The following is a 20377-nucleotide window of genomic DNA, read 5'->3' as shown; positions in this document are numbered from 1 at the left end:
AGCCCTTCATTATGAGGAGCAATAAACCTCCTGAGCCTTTCTGAACGCCGTTCGCCCAATCGGATCATGCAAATGAAATATTGGTCCTTGATGAAAGGTTCTAGAATATCATGTGCACAAGTTCAGAGTAAACGGCACAACAGCAGCGCCTCAAATACCTCTTCTCTGTGCTGTGGATTCAGGGAAAGACAGAGTGATGGTGTTAAATTTCATCAGAATACATAACCTTTAAACACAACAGTAAACAACGAGACTGCGGCTACCAGGCCATTCATTTATTATTAACAGAGATGATTATGAATCAAGTTTCAGGTCAGTAACATGGACTCACTTGCTGGCCAGGTGCAACTTGGGAGTGATGCCATAGTCACCAAACAGCGTGATAAAGACATTGGCGTCTGTACCTGCGCCGTTGACGTCTCCGGTGATGGTCACCACCTCATAGACTGTCATGTGATTGAGCACAGAATGCATCAGTGCATTATTAATGAGGAGGATATTCACACTTCAGTGAATAACTGTGTGAAACGCCCCGATGAACAATGACTACGGTCATGATCTGCTCAGGACGCCATATTAATACAAGTGTGAGAACACGAAAATGAGTCACAATAACCCGTATTAAAATCAGAATATGGATCACAGCAATATCAGGTGACCGCCCGGAAACCAGAGGTCAAAATATAACCGAAATCTCCCCAGCTAACAACAAGAACGCTTGCCAGTGATCCCATTAAAGTTTCTTCCTGGTTATGTGAACATTAAGGAAACATTCCATTGTATCGTTCTTCAAACATTACGGGAACGTTACTTTTGAATGTTCTATGAACGTTCTGAAACATTTAAAAAACGTTAGACGAACTAAAATGTTTAAAATAAATGCTCCATGAATGATATATAAATAATGTTTTTGTACTAATGTCTTGAGAACATTATTAAAGACCAGATAACTTTGAAAGAACGTTTTATTAATGTTACTGGAACAATGTTTGTTCATAACTTTTAGAGAACCTTGCCACAACGTTCTGAGAACATTAGCTCGGTCACTTCTTAATATCTATGAATTAAAAAAGGTTATAAAGCCAGAATTGAATTACTTTATAACTCGCAATTCTGACTTTATAACTCGCAATTCCGACTTTATATCTCGCAATCCCGACTTTATAACTTGCAATTCCGACTTTATATCTCGCAATTCCGACTTTATAACTTGCAATTCCGACTTTATAACTCGCAATTCTGACTTTATAACTCGCAATTCCGACTTTATAACTCGCAATTCTGACTTTATAACTCGCAATTCCGACTTTATAACTTGCAATTCCGACTTTATAACTTGCAATTCTGACTTTATAACTCGCAATTCCGACTTTATAACTTGCAATTCCGACTTTATAACTTGCAATTCCGACTTTATAACTCGCAATTCCGACTTTATGACTCGCAATTCCGACTTTATAACTCGCAATTCCGACTTTATGACTCGCAATTCTGACTTTATAACTCGCAATTCCGACTTTATAACTTGCAATTCCGACTTTATAACTTGCAATTCCGACTTTATAACTCGCAATTCCGACTTTATGACTCGCAATTCTGACTTTATAACTCGCAATTCCGACTTTATATCTCGCAATCCCGACTGTATCTCGCAATTCTGACTTTATAACTTGCAATTCCGACTTTATAACTCACAATTCTGACTTTATAACTCGCAATTCCGACTTTATATCTCGCAATCCCGACTTTATAACTTGCAATTCCGACTTTATATCTCGCAATCCCGACTGTATCTCGCAATTCCGACTTTATAAACTTGCAATTCCGACTTTATAACTCACAATTCTGACTTTATAACTTGCAATTCTGACTTTATAACTTGCAATTCCGACTTTATAAACTTGCAATTCCGACTTTATAACTCGCAATTCTGACTTTATAACTTGCAATTCTGACTTTATAACTCGCAATTCCGACTTTATAACTTGCAATTCCGACTTTATCTCGCAATTCTGACTTTAAAATACAATTTTGAGAAAAAAAGTCAGAATTTTGAACTAAAAAGTTAAATGCTACTAAATGTTACTAATTGTTCCGGAACATTCAGAGAACATTCAAAAGTAACATTCCCATAATGTTTAAAGAATGGAATGTTCACTTAACGTTCAAATAACCAAGAAATAATGTTTTTAAAACAATTTCTTTTTTAAATGGACATTCTGAGAACACTCAGTAAGTTTTAAAACCTTAAATGTTCATTAGTTGGATCAGTGCGCTGCTCAAACAGCAAATCCTCCCCGAGCAGAAGACACGGCCTTTAATAATGTTGGAGGCGTCTTACCTTTCTTCTTGTGGTACTCGTCCTCATAGTTCTCCACTTTTTCAGGCTCATAGTTCCTCAGTTCGTTCTCGTAGATCTCCACATAATCAACGTGTTTGGATTTCTTCTTCTTGCCTTTCCCCTTCTTGCCCTCGTCGTCACTGTCAGCGGTTCCTTTCTTGGACTTCTTCTTCTTCTTCTTCTGGGAGTCGTCGTCCTCCTCCTCTGGCTCCGTATCTTCTTTCTCGGCTTTCTTCTTCTTCTTCCCCTCGTCTTTGGACTTCTTGTCTTTGGATCCCATGATGCTCTTTTTCCTGTCTTTGTTCACTTGAACGACATCTGGAAGGTTTTGTTGTCTCTTCTTGTGTTTGTGTTCATCTTCACCGTCCTCGCTGCTGCTCTTCACCTCCTCCTCATCCTCCGGTTTAGAGCTTTTCTTCTTCTTGGTCCCTCTGCGGCTCTTCCTCACCTCGGATGCATCGCTGACCGTCTCTGTGTCCTCAGTGTGTTTCGGTTTCTTCTTTGTGGCACAATCTGGACCGCTGATCTTACCTTTCCTTCTCGACTTTGATTTCTTCTCCTCTCCGTCATCGTCCTCGTCTTCTTCGGTTTCCTGTGCCTGCCGTGTTTTTTTCTCCTTCGAGGGCATCTTTAATTTATTTACTACAGTGTAACTTTAACTGTTGACTGTGAGTGTCCAGGTGAAAGACGACGAGGCTGACCTGTGATGATCGCCGGAGCTGCCAGGAAGAGCCGGCTGCGGGTGAAGCTCTGGAGCCGCGCAGGGCTTCCCTTTCTCTGATGACCGCCGGCTGTTAAACATGACACACTCCATCATCATGTGACTGAGAGCAGAGTAAACAAGACAAACATGCGCTGAACTCTCTGAACAACATCCACAAACTGACTGCTGTAAATATGACAGACCTCAAACACATTTAGCTGCTTAACTGAAACACACTTTATTTTAGTGGCCAAATATTCAAAAGCTGAATTACTGACATCACTAGAACTAAAACTGAAATAACCCACACAACAAATTTACTAAAACTTAAAATAAATTTACTAAAATAAAACTTAACCTTAAAATAAAATAAATATCAAATAAATGAAATAAAATTAATGTATTCAGTTACAATTCTAATTTTCTTTTAGTTTAAGTTGTTGAATTACTAATAATTATAGAACTAAAGCTGAAAATAAAGCTAAACTAAAACTGAAATAAAAATAATAAAAACTATAAACTAAAAAACAACAACAAAATTACTCAAATTTAAATGGAAACAGAAAAAATAAAAGATAAAAACAAATTAAAAATATTAATAAATACCATAATTATACTAAAATAACACTCAGACACTTAAATTTAACTTCATATTCCTTATTTAAATAAAATAATAAAAGATATTTTATTTTACTTAAAGGCCACATTTATCATTTATGTTTAGTTTAAATAAATTACTAATATTACTAGAAATAAAGCTGAAATAAAAAAAATACTAAAACTTACACAACAAATTTACTAAAACTTAAAATAAATTTACCAAAATAAAACTTAAAATAAAATAAATATCAAATAAATTAAATTAAATTAATGTATTCAGTTACAATTCTAATTTTCTTTTAGTTTAAGTTGTTGAATTACTAATAATTATAGAACTAAAGCTGAAAATAAAGCTAAACTAAACTGAAATAAAAAAATTACTCAAATTTAAATGAAAACAAAATATAAAGATAAAAACGAATTAAAAATATTAATAAATACCATAATTATACTAAAATAACACTCAGACACTTAAATTTAACTTTATATTGCTTATTTAAATAAAATAATAAAAGATATTTTATTTTACTTAAAGGCCTCATTTATAATTTACATTTAGTTTAAATAAATTACTAATATTACTAGAAATAAAGCTGAAATAAAAAAAATACTAAAACTTACACAACAAATTTACTAAAACTTCAAACTAAAATAAAAATGAAGAAAAATTCAACACAAATTCAAAATATTAATAAATACCATAATGCTATAATAACTATACTAAAATAATACTCAAGTTTAAAAATATTTAAAAGCATGTATGTTAATTAAGATAAACAAATATTAAATAAATAAAATTAAATTAACATATTCGATTAGTTGCCAAGGGCACAATTCTCATTTTCGTTTAGTTTAAGTTGTACTAATATTTAAAGCTGAAAATAACTAAACTAAAATTAAAATAAAAATAATAAAACCTAAAAACTAAAAATAAACCACACAACAAAATTACTAAAAATGTAAATGAACAAAAAATATATAAACTAATTCAAAATATTAAGAAATACCAAATATTGATAAATACCATAATACCATGAACAGTAAAATACTAATATTACTATAAATAAAGCTAAAAAAACACAACATAAACTAAAATGAATATGAACATAGAGAATATAAAAACCTATTTAAAATACAATAATACTGTATTAATGGTATGAAAATAATTCTCAAGACTAACTTATTTACACAATGACAAGAAAATAAACAGGATGGAAATAAAGAAAATCATCTTGAAGCTGACTGTGAAATACTGATCTGTGATTCGACTTCACCAACATCACCGAATTCATCAAAACCAGCTCATGACATCACTTCCTGCGGGATGATGTCGTTCTGGAAGTTAAAAGACAAACAGGATGGAAGGTGATATTGAAGAAACAGCGAAAACATAAAATGATTAACAATAAGAGACGTGTTTAGTTTGAAACATTTTGTGTAGAAACAGAACATTATTTAATTTAAGAAGAAAAATAAGCATCGCCTCAAACCAAGAAAACAAACACGCACGTCTTGATTTATAATGATCTTTAAATACTGCAAGTTTAATATTTTATGCATATTATGATGTGATGAAAATGTGCTGCACAACAGGAATAACTCAAGGTATAAAATTACATTTAATCACAGAATAAAAACTAAAATCTTGAAAACTGCCTCATTTATGACATATTTACTGTACAGATGAAACGGTTTCTCCGTTTATGAACGAGAGCAGCACATGCAAACAATTTAATTCTTTATTTCATTCTAGCAATACTTGTTTGTGTCCAGATGATGGAGACACTCGTACAGGTAAGAGTCACATGACTGCAGCTCAAGAGAGTTTGTTTCGACGTTCATATCGGTCAGAGCGTTCATCTGAAGCAGCTTCAGTTATCTGGTGCATCAGGCTGTTCTGCATCATGTGAAAGACAAGAACATCAAATAAACCATAAACAACATCGTCTTCAAACGCCGCAGCTGCTCTTCAGACGATGGGAACGGCTTTTTTCCATTGACACTCATGATTATTTACTAAATTAATCCATCAGGATAATAATATAAACAGAGCTGATGATGAAGAGACTTTAAAAACAAACAGAGCATCAGAACCATTATAAGAACATGATAAACTCCACCAGCAGGACGAACACACACTGACAGGAGATGAAACTGAAAACCACAAAACATTAAATAAACATCTTAAAGGGTTTGTTCAGACAAAAATTTAAATTCTGTCATTAATTACTCTCCCTCAAAGTGGTTATTTTTGTTTTGTTTTTTCACACAAAAAGTATTCTCGTCTCTTCATAACATTAAGGTTGATCCACTGCAGTCACATGACTGTTTTAACGATGTCTTTAGTAGCTTTCTGGACCTTGAAAGTGTTGATTATATTGCTGTCTATGGACAGGTCTCTCAGATTTCATCAAAAATATCTTAATTTGTGTTCTGAAGATGAATGAAGGTCTTACGGGTGTGGAACGACATGAGGGAGAGTAATTAATGACAGAAATTTCATTTTTGGCTGAACTAACCCTTTAATCATTTTTAAAGTACAGTACATTAATGCTCCATCCTGATAATGACTCTATACATGTACATGAATGAAGGTTCAGTTTGATACCTGGAATTATGGAAATAATTAAACAAATGAAGAATTGCTTTAGCTGTATGGAAAAGGTCTCATATTTTTTGTCCATTTTTACTAAGTCAAGTGACTTCAATTCATTTCAACATTGTATTTTTATAGTTTAATTGCATCAAAAATCTGACCTTAGCAAACAAAATATGGACATCAACCTGAACACAGACATGTTATAAGAGATCTTTTTTTCAGTTTACTATGGTAATTAAAGGTGTTCCATGTAACTGTACGCCCTCTAGCGGTTAAAAAATAAAACTGCAGCATTTTGCGGAAGGTTGTGCTTCGGCTCTGCGTGACTGTGCGGATGAATATAGTTCTTTATCAGAACTAAAAACAGAAAGAGAGATTGTGCTACTGCTCATAAAACATTCACTGCTAGAGATATAACCAGTTTAGATGGAAGGATCTCAAGCTGACTAGATGAAGACATTATAGTTTTAATCATTAATAAACACAGCACTTCTTTGAAAATAAATTCCAGCACTGTTACAACAACCATACTGAAATACATTTGGCGATTTATCTGATCAATAAAACACTTACTCACCTGCTGAGTGATAAAAACACCATCATCTCTTCCATCGCTTTTACAACAGTTCAAACCCTCAGTTCCCGCCATCTCCGAAAAGCGAATTGATTCTTGTTTTATTACGATCTCTGTCTCGTTCTCTTTTCTCCAGCACTCTCCTCTGTTCAGCGTTTGTTTGAAACGGGTGATTCGCCGGAGATTTAGCGGCTCCATGTCAATCTTTCTCGCTCCCACACCAGACACGCGCAAAGTGACCGGAGCTACTTCTCTCTATTTACGGATATGACGAGACACACGCGCGAGTGACGCATGTGCGCAATTTCCCGCGAAAACCGTCCCGACAGGTCAAATATAAACACTTATAATAGACTTACCATAGTGAAACAGGGTAAGAGAAAAACACGTTTTGGAAGAAGGATTGATGATGTATTTAATTATTGTTTACATTTTGTTAATTTTGAACAAAAAAAGTGTATCTTTAAAAGAAAAAAGTACCAAAATATGTTCATCATGGTTATTGTTTTTCTTTACTTTCTGATTTGTGGGTTCAACGGGTTGAAGGTCCAAATGTCAGTTTCAGTGCAGCTTCAAAGAGCTCTACATGATCCCAGACGAGGAATAAGAGTCTCATCTAGAGAAACCATCGGACATTTTCTAAAAAAATATATACTTTACCGCGGTAAAGCAAAAAACTCATTTTCTCCTCCAACTTCAAAATCGTCCGACATCGTTGTTTTACCTTTTTTTGTAAAGGTCATTTGATTTAGTCTTTGACGTTCACTTTGTAAACACTGGATCGGTACTTCCGTCTACGTCACGCGTGACCTTTCCAACATGATTACGTCATGCGTGGAGCATCACAGAGCAGTGCAAGACGAGCATTTGTGGTTAAAAAGTATATAATTTTTTATTTTGTTTATAAAATGGCCGTTGAACCCCAGTGAAGTCCACTATATGGAGAAAAATCCTGGAATGTTTTCCTTCGATTGTTTTCCACTGAAGAAAGAAAGACATGAACATCTTGGATGACATGGAGGAGAGTAAATTATCAAGAAAATTTAATTCTGAAGTGAACTAATCCTTTAAATAGCTGATCTTGAAATAAATTGGCTTCATCTACCTTCAGATTATTAAAATGGTTCTTTTGAGAAGTGTTCACTGAGAGGTTCGTTTGGGAGCCAAAAATGTTTCTTCTAATTACGTTTTGTAACCTTTATTTTTAAATCTTGATCTTGTATATAAATCTTATGTAATCAATACTGTATATCTACTGTATTGTAATGAACACAGGAGAGCCGGACAGAGCAGTGGTCATATTTGCTTTATCTGCGTGATTGTAAACAAAGATTAAGTATAATTAGCAAACATTTCATGGGAACAGTTTCATCTCACGGGTTATGAAGCCTGTAAACGACATCCGTATCCTGAGTGTAAAGAATGTTTATTGAAGGATCAGAAGGACATGGAGGTTGGCAGATTCCTGGCCTGAAGCTCTCTCTCTGTGTGTGTGTGTGTGTGTGTGTGTGTGTGTGTGTGAGACAGACGTCTGCTGATTCTCACACTGAACTCAATCACATTCGATTAGAAGTCTTCTCTGTTATCTCACAGTCTGAGCCTAAAACAACGACGAGACCGAGTGGAAAAAGGGCCTGTAATGAGCACAGACATCGGTGTGTCATTATGACCAAAAACAACAAATCACAGAGCAGCTTCATAAATCAAAACCTCGCAGCTTTCTCAGAGGAATCGTTTCAGTCAGTGATGAGTCTGTGATTATGAACTAAACATTTCTGTTTTCTCAAACTCTAAAAGACATTTCTGCCACTAACAGGGAACATTCTGAGAATGTTGGACGTTCATCTAACGTTTTTTAAATGTTTCAGAATGTTTAAATGACATTCAAAGGTAACATTCGAAATGTTTCTATTTGCTACAGAATGTTTAACAATCAAAAGTAACATTTTCTTAATGTTTGATCAAATGGAATGTTTTCTTCAGATTCACATAAAAAAGAAACATTTTTGAAACGTTTTGAACGTGTCGAAAAGATTCAGAAGTAACGTTAATGTTATCTGGGATGTCTTCATATGATCAGGTGATGAAGTGTCTCTCGCTGTAATGCCGAGCCGCACACAGGACTTATTTATTTATCTGCTGTTTGGGAAGCAGGACACACTGAGAAACTGGAAAGGTTTTTATGAAAACATCGTAACTAGGTTATTTCCTGCAGGGCTCGATTTTTGTTGATCTTGATGTGACTGATTTGAACTCTTCTGGAAAAACAAACACATGTGTACTGCGTGCTGGCAGAGAGAGAGGTTTTACCGAACCGAACTGATCAAAACAATCCTTACAAATGAAGGTTCTGAGAGAGTTTCTGCTGCAATGCCAGAGAAGAACCAGTTTTCACCGCATACGCCCTTAAAATAAAGATTCTGTATTGGCATCCATACACTCTAAAAATGCTGGGTTAAAAACAACCCAAATAACCCAGCGATTGGGTTAAATGTTTGCTGGGCAGTTTTATTTAACTCAACTATTGATTAAAAATTACTGTATTTCTTGCTTAAAATGAACCTAAAATATGTTGGAAATTAAAAATCAGACACATAATTACTAGAGGCAACAATAATAATCAAAAGGTGAACATTTATTAATAAGCAACTTAATAAATGTTTATTGTTTAATTATTATTCATTACACTTACTGTTAATTTCCAACCTATTTTGGGTTCATTTCAAGCGAGCAATATAGCAATTTTTAAACAATAGCTGAGTTAAATAAAAACTACCCAGCATGTTAAGTTAAAACAACCCATTTGCTGGGTTAAAACATCCTAATCGCTGGGTTAAAACAACCCATTCGCTGGGTTAAAACATCCTAATTACTTAGTTAAAACATTGAAATCGCCGAGTTAAAACAACACAATCGCTGGGTTTATCTATTTTTAACCCATCTTGGGTTATTTTTAACCCAGCATTTTTTAGATTGTGGTTCCATGAAGAGCCTTTAACATTTTTAAAATGTTCGTCATACATCCTAAAAAATGCTGGGTTAAAAACAACACAAGTTGGGTTGAAAATGGACAAACGCAGCAATTGTGTTGTTTTAACTCAGCGATTTCAATGTTTTAACCGAGTAATTAGGATGTTTTAACCCAGCAAATGGGTTGTTTTAACCCAGCAAATGGGTTGTTTTAACCCAGCGATTAGGATGTTTTAACCCAGCAAATGGGTTGTTTTAACCCAGCGATTAGGATGTTTTAACCGAGTAATTAGGATGTTTTAACCCAGCAAATGGGTTGTTTTAACCCAGCGATTAGGATGTTTTAACCCAGCGATTAGGATGTTTTAACCCAGCAAATGGGTTGTTTTAACCCAGCGATTGGGTTGTTTTAACCCAGCGATTGGGTTGTTTTAACCCAGCGATTGGGATGTTTTAACCCAGCGATTGGGTTGTTTTAACCCAGCGATTAGGATGTTTTAACCCAGCGATTAGGATGTTTTAACCCAGCAAATGGGTTGTTTTAACCCAGCGATTGGGTTGTTTTAACCCAGCGATTGGGTTGTTTTAACCCAGCGATTGGGATGTTTTAACCCAGCGATTGGGTTGTTTTAACCCAGCGATTGGGATGTTATAACCCAGCGATTGGGTTGTTTTAACCCAGCGATTGGGATGTTTTAACCCAGCGATTGGGATGTTTTAACCCAGCGATTGGGTTGTTTTAACCCAGCGATTGGGATGTTTTAACCCAGCGATTGGGTTGTTTTAACCCAGCGATTGGGATGTTTTAACCCAGCGATTGGGTTGTTTTAACCCAGCGATTGGGATGTTTTAACCCAGCGATTGGGTTGTTTTAACCCAGCGATTGGGATGTTTTAACCCAGCAATTTCAATGTTTTATCCCAGTAATTGGGTTAAATGTTTGCACAACCTGCTTTATTTATCTCAACTATTATTTAAAAATGACAGTATTTCTGTATTGTATAAATTAACATTTTATTAAACATAAAGGTTCTTCATGGAACCATCAATGCCAATAAAGAACCTTTAATTTAAGAGACTTAAAGAGTAACTTGATAGCTGATAAACTGATGGTTTTCTCAAATAAATAAATAATCAGATTTAGTGAAAGAGTCACTCGTTTAGATTCACTGCACAGATCTGAAATCGACACTCGATCAAAGCACAGAAGGCAGAACGGAGAACCATGTTTGGTTGCAGAAGTGTCCACATCAGGAGTTAAATGCTCTTCTCTTGAAGGGTCTCATTGGTTATAGTCATTTGTAAGCTCTGCTCTTTTGACCGACCGTCTAAACTGTTCCGATCGGGCGATTCAGAAGAAGCTTCAGATAAGCACGGGTTTGACTGACAGGTGTCCGGGGCTTCAGGCGGATACAGAACCGTCAGCGAGGTGCTCGTGACCTCCTTCAGTTCTCCAGACACGGCGGACGGAGAGTCTCTGGAGATGATGGAGGAGACCTGCGCTCCGTCCATGAAGCTGCCCGGTCCCTGCGCTCTCTGAGACTCCAGCTTGCAGAAGAGACACTTGATGTTCTCGATGAGTTTGGAGAGCACCGCTTTACGCAGGAGGATGTAGATCCAGGGGTCCAGAATGGGGTTGGTGGAGGCAAAGCGGATTGCCAGCAGATCTGGGTTTCTGTCCAGCCTCTTCTCCACTGGCGTCTTATAAAGCTGGTTGAGAAACACCTGGACCTAAAAAACACATGAATTTTCAGTGTGCATTTGACAAACATAACATGAAAACATTCTGCAGTGGGACACACTGAACACTTAAACATAATAAACAAATTAAAGTTATGATTTAAGTAAACGTGATCATCAGTTTAGTAATAAATGTGCAATTAAACCATAAAACTTATTAAATATTCATCATTTTGGGAGACTTTATTTTTTTATAATGAAATATCAGGTCTGTTCTGGACATTAATTTTGTCAATTTTTACTGACGCTTCAAGGAATAAAACATCATGATTAAAAGGGAAGATCAAATTGTTTTCAACTTCATATTTTTATAGTTTCATTGAATCAAAAGCCTGAAATTAGAAATCGAAATACGAACATTAACCTGAACACAGACATATAATCTTTCATATAATTACAGATATAGATCTTTTTTCCTATTTAGTGCCATTTATAAAATCTAACAGAATATATGCTAATTATGGATCTTTTTTTTTACTTCGGGATTTGTGATTCACCAACAAGAAATGCTGAAGAAAATAAATAGCTTATCTTGATTTTTCCGCAGTGATTCCACAGAAGAAACATTTCAGTGATCAGATCTGAAAAGAACCATTTTTTCTTAGTGTGAAGAACATTTTATAATCTAAAGAAACTTTTTTCACTTTTAAAAAAAGTCTTTTGTGCAATGAAAAGGTTCATGCAAAAAAAAATGCTGGGTTGTTTCAACCCAAATTTGGGTCAAATATGGACAAATCCAGCCGATGGGTTACATTTTTTAATTACATTTTTAACTCAATGGTTGAGTTTGTCCATATTTGACCCAAATTTGGGTTGAAATAACCCAGCTTTTTTTTTTAGAGTGTTCACTCTAAAATATGTTGAAAATAGACAAACTCAACGACTGGGTTAAATGTCTGATGGGCAGTTTTATTTAACCCAACTATTGTTTAAAAATAACTATATGTCTGGCTTAAAATGAACCCAAAATAAGTTGGAAATTAAAAATCAGACACATAATAACAATAATAATCAAAAGGTGAACATTTATTAATAAACAATTTAATGCTATTGTTTAATTATTATTCATTAAATTTATTAATAAATGTTAATTTCCAACCTTTTGGGTTCATTTTAAGCAAGAAATACAGTAATTTTTAAACAATAGTTGGGTTAAATAAAACTACCAGCAGGTTGAGCAAACATTTAACCCAACCACTGGGTTAAAACAACCCAATCGCTGGGTTAAAACATCGCAATCGCTGCGTTAAAACAACCCAATCGCTGGGTTAAAACATTGCAATCGTTGGGTTAAAACATCACAATCGCTGGGTTAAAACAACCCAATCGCTGGGTTAAAACATCGCAATCGTTGGGTTAAAACAACCGAATCGCTGGGTTAAAACATCGCAATCGCTGGGTTAAAACAACCCAATCGTTGGGTTAAAACATTGCAATCGTTGGGTTAAAACATCACAATCGCTGGGTTAAAACAACCCAATCGCTGGGTTAAAACATCGCAATCGCTGCGTTAAAACAACCCAATCGCTGGGTTAAAACATTGCAATCGTTGGGTTAAAACATCACAATCGCTGGGTTAAAACAACCCAATCGCTGGGTTAAAACATCGCAATCGTTGGGTTAAAACAACCGAATCGCTGGGTTAAAACATCGCAATCGCTGGGTTAAAACAACCCAATCGCTGGGTTAAAACATCGCAATTGCTGGGTTAAAACAACCCAATCGCTGGGTTAAAACATTGCAATCGTTGGGTTAAAACAACCCAATCGCTGGGTTAAAACATCGCAATCGCTGGGTTAAAACAACCCAATTGCTGGGTTAAAACAACCCAATTGCTGGGTTAAAACATCACAATCGCTGGGTTAAAACATCCCAATCGCTGGGTTAAAAACAACCCAAACGCTGGGTTAGAACATTCCAGTTGCTGGGTTAACACATCGCAATCACTGGGTTAAAATATCCCAATTGCTGGGTTTGTCCATTTTCAGCTTGAGTTGTTTTTAACCCAGTATTTTTAGTGTTCTTGTAAGTAGTCTACTGATCACTGAAAGGTTCTTTGGGGAATCAAAAATGATTCCTCTTTTGCATCGCTGTGAAAACCACCTTTTGGACCTTTATTTTATCTTATGAAACCAGAGCTGAATCTACTGTATTTGAATATAGTGATACTGTGAGGTGACACTGTGACCTAAAGCTATTTCAGAGTATTTACGTCCCTTTAAGACTTTATCATCAGCCTCTGTGAGTCATTCTAATCTGCAGAACAATGTAGAAAAATGAAACTGAAGGAAAATCAGAAGCAGATCGTGAGAAAGTTGTTGTTTGGCAGATAAGAGGCTCATATCTGAGGCAGGCAGCAGAACTGGAGAGATAAAGCGGACACAATGCCGTCCGAGCGCTTACAACGAGCGGAATGGAGCAAATGAGCACGACCGCGGAGGTGGCGATGAGCAGAATGACCATCTGGATCTCAGCGCCAGCCAGGCGGCCGAAGCTGCGGGTCCTGCCGGGATCAGACGCTCTGCCCGGGTCAGTGCCGAGAGACGTGCGCCGGACGAACCTGCGGTGCATCCGGATGAGCGCGCCGCACACCAGCACGTTACAGATGACCGTCACCAGGATCAGCAGCGAGCTGCAGCCCGCGTACATGTACGAGAAGGCGGCGTGCGCGCTGACATTGGTCCTCCAGTCGATGAAGCACCAGGTTTGAGGGTACTGCATCTTCACCTCTCCGAAGCCCACGCTCGGGAGCGCGCAGAACAGGATGTTGGACGCGTAAATGGCGAGCAGCGTCACTCCCGCGAGTTTCTTGTCCGCGTAATCGTTGTATAGATACGCGTGGTTGATGGCGATGTATCTCTCGATGGACATGGCACAGATGATGCTCAGTCCTGCCAGGGAGAAGAAGAGCAGGACGAATCCGAAGTACTGGCACAGCGGGTCTCCATCGGGCCACGCGCCCTTGACGTAGGTGGCGATGGTCACCGGACTGGCGAGGACGGTGCCCAGAAGATCCGTGACCGCCAGCCCGCAGACCAGCGTGTAGAAGGTGGTCTCCTTCTGCTCCCGCCTGGACTTGCAGAGCACGACGATGGCGATCAGGTTACTGATGACCCCAAAAATGAACATGATCGCGGGAATGGTGGGGATCCTGGGCTCCATCCTGCGCGTCGCGCTGCTGTTCGTGTCCATGTTCAGCTGGGATTCCATTAAACTGTCAGCGCTTCTCTAGCTCTCATCTTCTTCCAGGAGTTGCAAGTCCTGCTGTGAGGGAATAAAGTCCTGACTGACTGAAGCGCCCCGCCTGCCTCATATCATCACACTCACAGCGGGACGCCCTTACCAAAAACACCAGAGACCCGCTGATACAAGTTATTAACATCCGCTTTAAACAAAATCCCATTCCCTTTATGGGGAAAAATGTCTTGCTTAGTTGGAGTTTAAAAGACACTTAATATTCAGAAAGATTATTGATTTGACTGACACTATCAGATTAAGCTTGAGCTGAGTTGCTCTATATCTCACTCTGGAAAATGCTGGGTTAAAAACAACTCAAATTACAAATCAAACACATAATTATTAGACGCAACAATAATAATCAAAAGGTGGACATTTATTAATAAGCCACTTAATAAATGTTTATTGTTTATTATTCATTACACTTATTAATAAATGTTTATTTCTCCAACATATTTTGGGTTCACTTTAAGCAAGAAATACAGTATTTTTAAATAATAGTTGAGTTAAATAAAAACTACCCAGCAGGTTGGGTCAAACATTTAACCCAACCACAGGAATAAAACATCCCATTCGCTGGGTTAAAACAACTCATTTGCTGGGTTAAAACATTGCAATTGTTGAGTTAAAACAACCCAATCGCTGGGTTAAAACATCCCAGTCACTGGGTTAAAACACCCCATTTGCTGGGTTAAAACAACCCAATTGTTGGATTAAAACACCCCATTTGTTGGGTTAAAACAACCCATTTGCTGGGTTAAAACAACTCATTTGCTGGGTTAAAACATTGCAATTGTTGAGTTAAAACAACCCAATCGCTGGGTTAAAACACCCCATTTGCTGGGTTAAAACAACCCAATCGCTGGGTTAAAACATTGCAATTGTTGAGTTAAAACAACCCAATCGCTGGGTTAAAACAACCCGTTCACTGGGTTAAAACATTGCAATTGTTGGGTTAAAACACCCCATTTGCTGCGTTAAAACAACCCAATCACTGGGTTAAAACATCCCATTCACTGGGTTAAAACATTGCATTCACTGGGTTTGTCAATTTTCAACTCGGGTTGTTTTTAACCCAGCATTTTTCACAATTGACGAATCAACATCTACACTGTTATTGAACCGTATTGATCTGAAAAGTGACTCTATTGTCTTCTGTTTTACAGCATGAAGTTTGCATCATTGTTTCTATTATTTTCCTGTTGATCTGTGAAAGTGATTTGAAACAGTCTGTACTGTAGAATAAAGCTGCTGGACTTGATTTAGCAGACACTTTTAAACACAACAGAGATTCATCATGAGGAAATAACACGTGCAAATCATACAAAGTTACAAACACTGTCTGGATGAGGAGAGAAATAAGAATGAGTGAGAGTCGACATCAACAGGATACGGTTAAACGCTCATGGAGAAGATTTCTGGTTTAACACAGCCTGGTTTGCTGTTTCAGTGGCACTTGCCAACTTTATTTAAACTGTTTTTATTGATGTTTTTCAAAAAAGACAAGAAAAAAAAATATTTCAACATGCTAACAGAGATATGAGGATGAGATCAGACAGAAGCATTTCTTATTGTCACAAAACAATCATGTATATGATCACACCAAGATAAACAGAAACAATAAGAGAGAAGAGGTAATGATGACAGAACATTCATTCTTGGGTCAGGTCATTTAAGACCATCTTTAAGACTACTGGTTTAATGAGGGTGTTTTTCCAGCACGGGTTTAATTTCTGAGAACAAATTCATAAATTAATCTATTTACAAAATATTTTGGTGTAAACAGTTGTAAAATAATTTAATACCTTTATACTTTAATTAATATCAAATGCAACTAAATTTCCGTGATATAGATATAAAATATCCATAAATGTCTATAATTCCTCAAACTGCAAATCAGTCAGAGTAACAGCTGACGAGTTTACATTACATATTAAAAATCATCTTTCAGATAATATTTAACAACATATTGATTCGGTTCTACTTCACTGAACCCCAGTCGCGTCAGGAACAGCAGGAACGCTTCACATGAGCACAAGTTTATACTCGCGTGCCCAAAAACATCCTCATCAAATCAACAGATCATCTACAGCTGTGGTGTGAAGAGAGTTTGAAGATCTTCACTGTAACTCTGAGGTTTGGCACACTGAGCTCTTCTCCTGCCGAAAGGCCTTTAGAAACATCAACCTGCGGTTCAAGAGCACATTACCACAGATCCACAGACGTGTGCGGACACGAGCGCTTCGGATCTGATTTATTCTGAGATTAGAAGAACATTCAAAGAGACGCAACATTACGATATTGACACAACATAAGCATAACAGACATAAAAGAGAAAAGAAAAGCATCTCTGGAAAAGAAAATACTATTTCAGTTTTTCTACTTCACAGTTTCACATTTCATTCAGTGTGTAACTTCTCATTTCTTTGTAATTATTTGTGAAATAAACTAGCAATTTCTGAGTGAAAAGTGTTTCAAAGTAAATCCTACAACATTCTTTTCTGGTGTAATGTGCTGGGAATTATGGAAGCTTGTGGAATAAAAAATAAAAAAGGTAATTGCGACTTTTTTTCAGAATTTCAAGTTTATATCTCACAATTGCAGGTTATTAAGTCTGAATCACGAGATATAAATGCGAGAAAAAAGTAAAAATTGTAAGATAAAACGTCGTAATTACTTAAACAAGCTTCCATAGGGATTTGACAGGAGTGTTGCAGCCTGAGGTCATGCATGTCCATCTGTGGTTCATATGATCTTTATATCTGATGGAGAACAGGATTTGTGATAACATCAGTTAAATAAGAGTGATGGTCTTAAACAAAGAGCGCTCAGTATTGTCTAGATGAGAGTAAACTGTTTATATTGGCAGCTGCTGATGTCTGACTCAATATCAGTCAAACTGAATCCAGAATGAGACTCAGTTCAGTCTTTGCATTAAAGCTTTTATGTTGGTGTAATGCAGTGCAGAAAAAAAATATATATATTTTACACTACAAATTTGGACTGTCGAATGCAGTTAAAATGCAGCTAAAAATCCAGATATGAGGGCAAAAATGAGTCTGTGTGGTTTTTGTCTTTTATTTATATGAAATATAGCAACACCACATGAGGAAGAGTGCCTTTTTTCACCCAAATATCTGCATGATTGCAAATGCGATATTGATTTGATATATTTTAGACACAATATTGTCAGTTTTTGCCCTAAATTCACCAATGAACAATGAAGCCAGAGCAGAACTGTTGTGTGATTCTGAACCAATCTGAGGTTTTTTACAATTCAAGTGAGTCATTGATTCAGTGAATCATTCATAAAGATGGCCATTTGCTCCTGAATGAATCATATGGTTGAATGAATGATTCAATGACTCACTCATTGAGACAGTGACTTGTCGCCACCTACTGGCGGTTTTATTTTCATATTTAGAGTATAATTTCATTTTTCATTCATATTCATGCACCTCTGAGCTGCAATAAACAGTCTGTGTAAAATAAACCTAAATGACACTTCAGATTCTACGTCTGATTCTGTTGAAAAGATTTCTTTATAAAACTACTTTTTGTAATGTCTATTCAATGATTTTCTCATGACTTCAAATGATCTTTTGAGGGGTAATTTCTCAAACATGTGCTATTGATTAGATTAATTGTCACATCATGTAATTGAATCGCTTGACAGCCCCAGTACAAATATATAAAGATTCTTAAAACAATTTACATTTACTTGTTCTCTGAAAAAATCAATAAATAGAATCATAATGAGTGAGTTTATGCTTAAAATAAGAAAACAAGATTATTTTTCAGAGCACATTGGCAGATATTTCTTTCCTGTCTCTCTTTTTCAGTAGTCATTTTGCTTCTCCAGTAAAAGTATCTTGATTTTTTGAAGTGGTATGGTTTATATATTGTTTCATTCTAACTAAATATTGTCATTTATCTAATTTAAAGCCAGAAATCGCATGTAACCGAGAATTTAAAAGCTCTTAATTGAAGGGCGAATGTAATCCGTTTTGACGTTATCAGTGTAAAAGCAGCGATGCATCTTAAAGTCTCGATTCATCGTGGTTCACGTAACGAGCTGATGCAGACAGACGAGGAGAAAAGCTTTAATCAGGATCCAAATGAGATTTCAGCTTCACATGATTACGATCATCCTCAGATTCATATCTCTTTCGGAGTTTCAGGTTACGTGCCGGAACAGGCCAAATAAATCATTTTCACATGAAAACCTAAACACAGCCGAGAGGAAACAGCCGCTTGATACCGAGAACCGCAATCCGATTAAAGCTCACTCTGTCCTCCGTCGTAATGAAATTAGTGCAGAAAACGGCCCAGAATACATCTGATTCATTCTGTACCTGTCACTGACCAGATGAGCCGTTTATTATGAGATGACACATGAAACCACTTCCTGTGGCGCATGTTTGACATCAAATCTGACACGTCACAAATTTCACAAATCAGATTTGGAGGAAAAATAACCTCCTGATGACCGGCCACTTCAGCCACAAAATATGACTGACATTATTTTTTAATGTATTAATTATTAACAAGACTAATGAACTGACAGGAGATCTGACACACACACACACACACACACACACACACACACACACACACACACACATCAAGATACTTTACTTTTTACTTTAGAAATAAAAAGACTTTCCTAATTCTGAAAAATGTATTTTTCTGACTCCATTGGCAGATATTTGTTCTTGTTTTAAGCATAATTTTTCAGTCTTAATATCTTCAGTCATTTCTCTTCTCCAGTAAATGTATCTTGATTTAAGGATATTTAGATATTTGTGCTGGAAAACAAGACAGAAACACTGAGGAAGAACATCATGTTTTGCAGCGAGGATGAGAAAAATCTTCCTGATTCTATAAACAGACTGATATCTCACTCATTTCAATGTCCTTCTTGTTTTATGCTGGGAAAGAGTTTCCCACAAATTACAGCTGCAGAAACTCCTCGAAATTCACTAGAAAGATTAATGAACTGGAACTAAAACAGTTTCAGATGACTGATTTTGGCCCTTTTGTCCGAATCTCCTGATAAGCTGCACCAGAATGTGTTTTGTCCGCTGGGATTGTGTGTGTTCAGAGGAAAGGGAACGCCACCGCCATGAAGAAACACTAAACATGAAGGTGCAGAATTACAGCAGGAGCGCCGGTGTGTTTGAGGTGGAAGAGGATCCGTGACAGTGTGTGTGACACTAGAGACAAAACAAACACACACACAACTGACGAGACGCTGCTGCTTTTCCATTCAATATGTGTGTGTATATTATCACTCAAAACTTCAGAATAATTAAGATTTTTAATGTTTCTGAAAGAGTCTCTTCTGCTCACCGAGACCGATCAAAAATACTGTAAAACAGTGAAATATTATTCCAGTGTAAATCAGCTGTTTTCTATGTGAATATATAGTAAAGTGTCATTTATTACTCCAGTCTTCAGTGTCACATGATCCTTCAGAAATCATTCTGATATGATGATTTGATGCTCAAGAAACATTTATGATTATTATCAGTGTTGAAAACAGTTTATATTTTTGTGGAAACTGATACATTTTATTTTTCAGGATTCTTTGATGAAGAACAACATTTATTT

At 36.5% G+C, this 20377-nt stretch overlaps 2 protein-coding genes across 7 annotated transcripts in view; both read right to left on the bottom strand.

Annotated features, from left to right (window-relative positions):
• Positions 1-20377, bottom strand: part of loxhd1b (lipoxygenase homology PLAT domains 1b) — a 78568-nt gene that overhangs the window by 31296 nt on the left and 26895 nt on the right. Inside the window, exons 1-6 of one of the 6 annotated variants that reach the window (XM_048209095.1) lie at positions 6821-7111; positions 5404-5541; positions 4888-4979; positions 2342-3132; positions 332-446; positions 159-170 (exon numbers count right to left, since the gene is read on the bottom strand). In XM_048209095.1, coding sequence (XP_048065052.1) covers positions 159-170; positions 332-446; positions 2342-2969 — 755 coding nt within the window. In that variant the 5' untranslated portion in view covers positions 2970-3132; positions 4888-4979; positions 5404-5541; positions 6821-7111. Of the gene's footprint in view, positions 1-158; positions 171-331; positions 447-2341; positions 3133-4887; positions 4980-5403; positions 5542-6820; positions 7112-20377 lie in introns of those variants that run through there. The other 5 variants (XM_048209096.1, XM_048209097.1, XM_048209098.1 and 2 more) reach the window with 5 other exon arrangements.
• Positions 10838-15152, bottom strand: ptger4a (prostaglandin E receptor 4 (subtype EP4) a). Its single transcript, XM_048209105.1, has 2 exons — positions 13931-15152; positions 10838-11518 (listed from the first exon to the last, which is right to left on the bottom strand). Exons 1-2 carry the CDS (start codon positions 14735-14737, stop codon positions 11045-11047), a joined length of 1281 nt encoding a protein of 426 aa, XP_048065062.1. The 5' UTR covers positions 14738-15152; the 3' UTR covers positions 10838-11044.

Source organism: Megalobrama amblycephala, linkage group LG12, assembly GCF_018812025.1.
Source record: "Megalobrama amblycephala isolate DHTTF-2021 linkage group LG12, ASM1881202v1, whole genome shotgun sequence".
In the NCBI taxonomy this organism is placed as follows: Eukaryota; Metazoa; Chordata; class Actinopteri; order Cypriniformes; family Xenocyprididae; genus Megalobrama; species Megalobrama amblycephala.
Note: the sequence above shows the minus strand (reverse complement) of the source record. Positions and strands in the feature narration are given on the sequence as shown.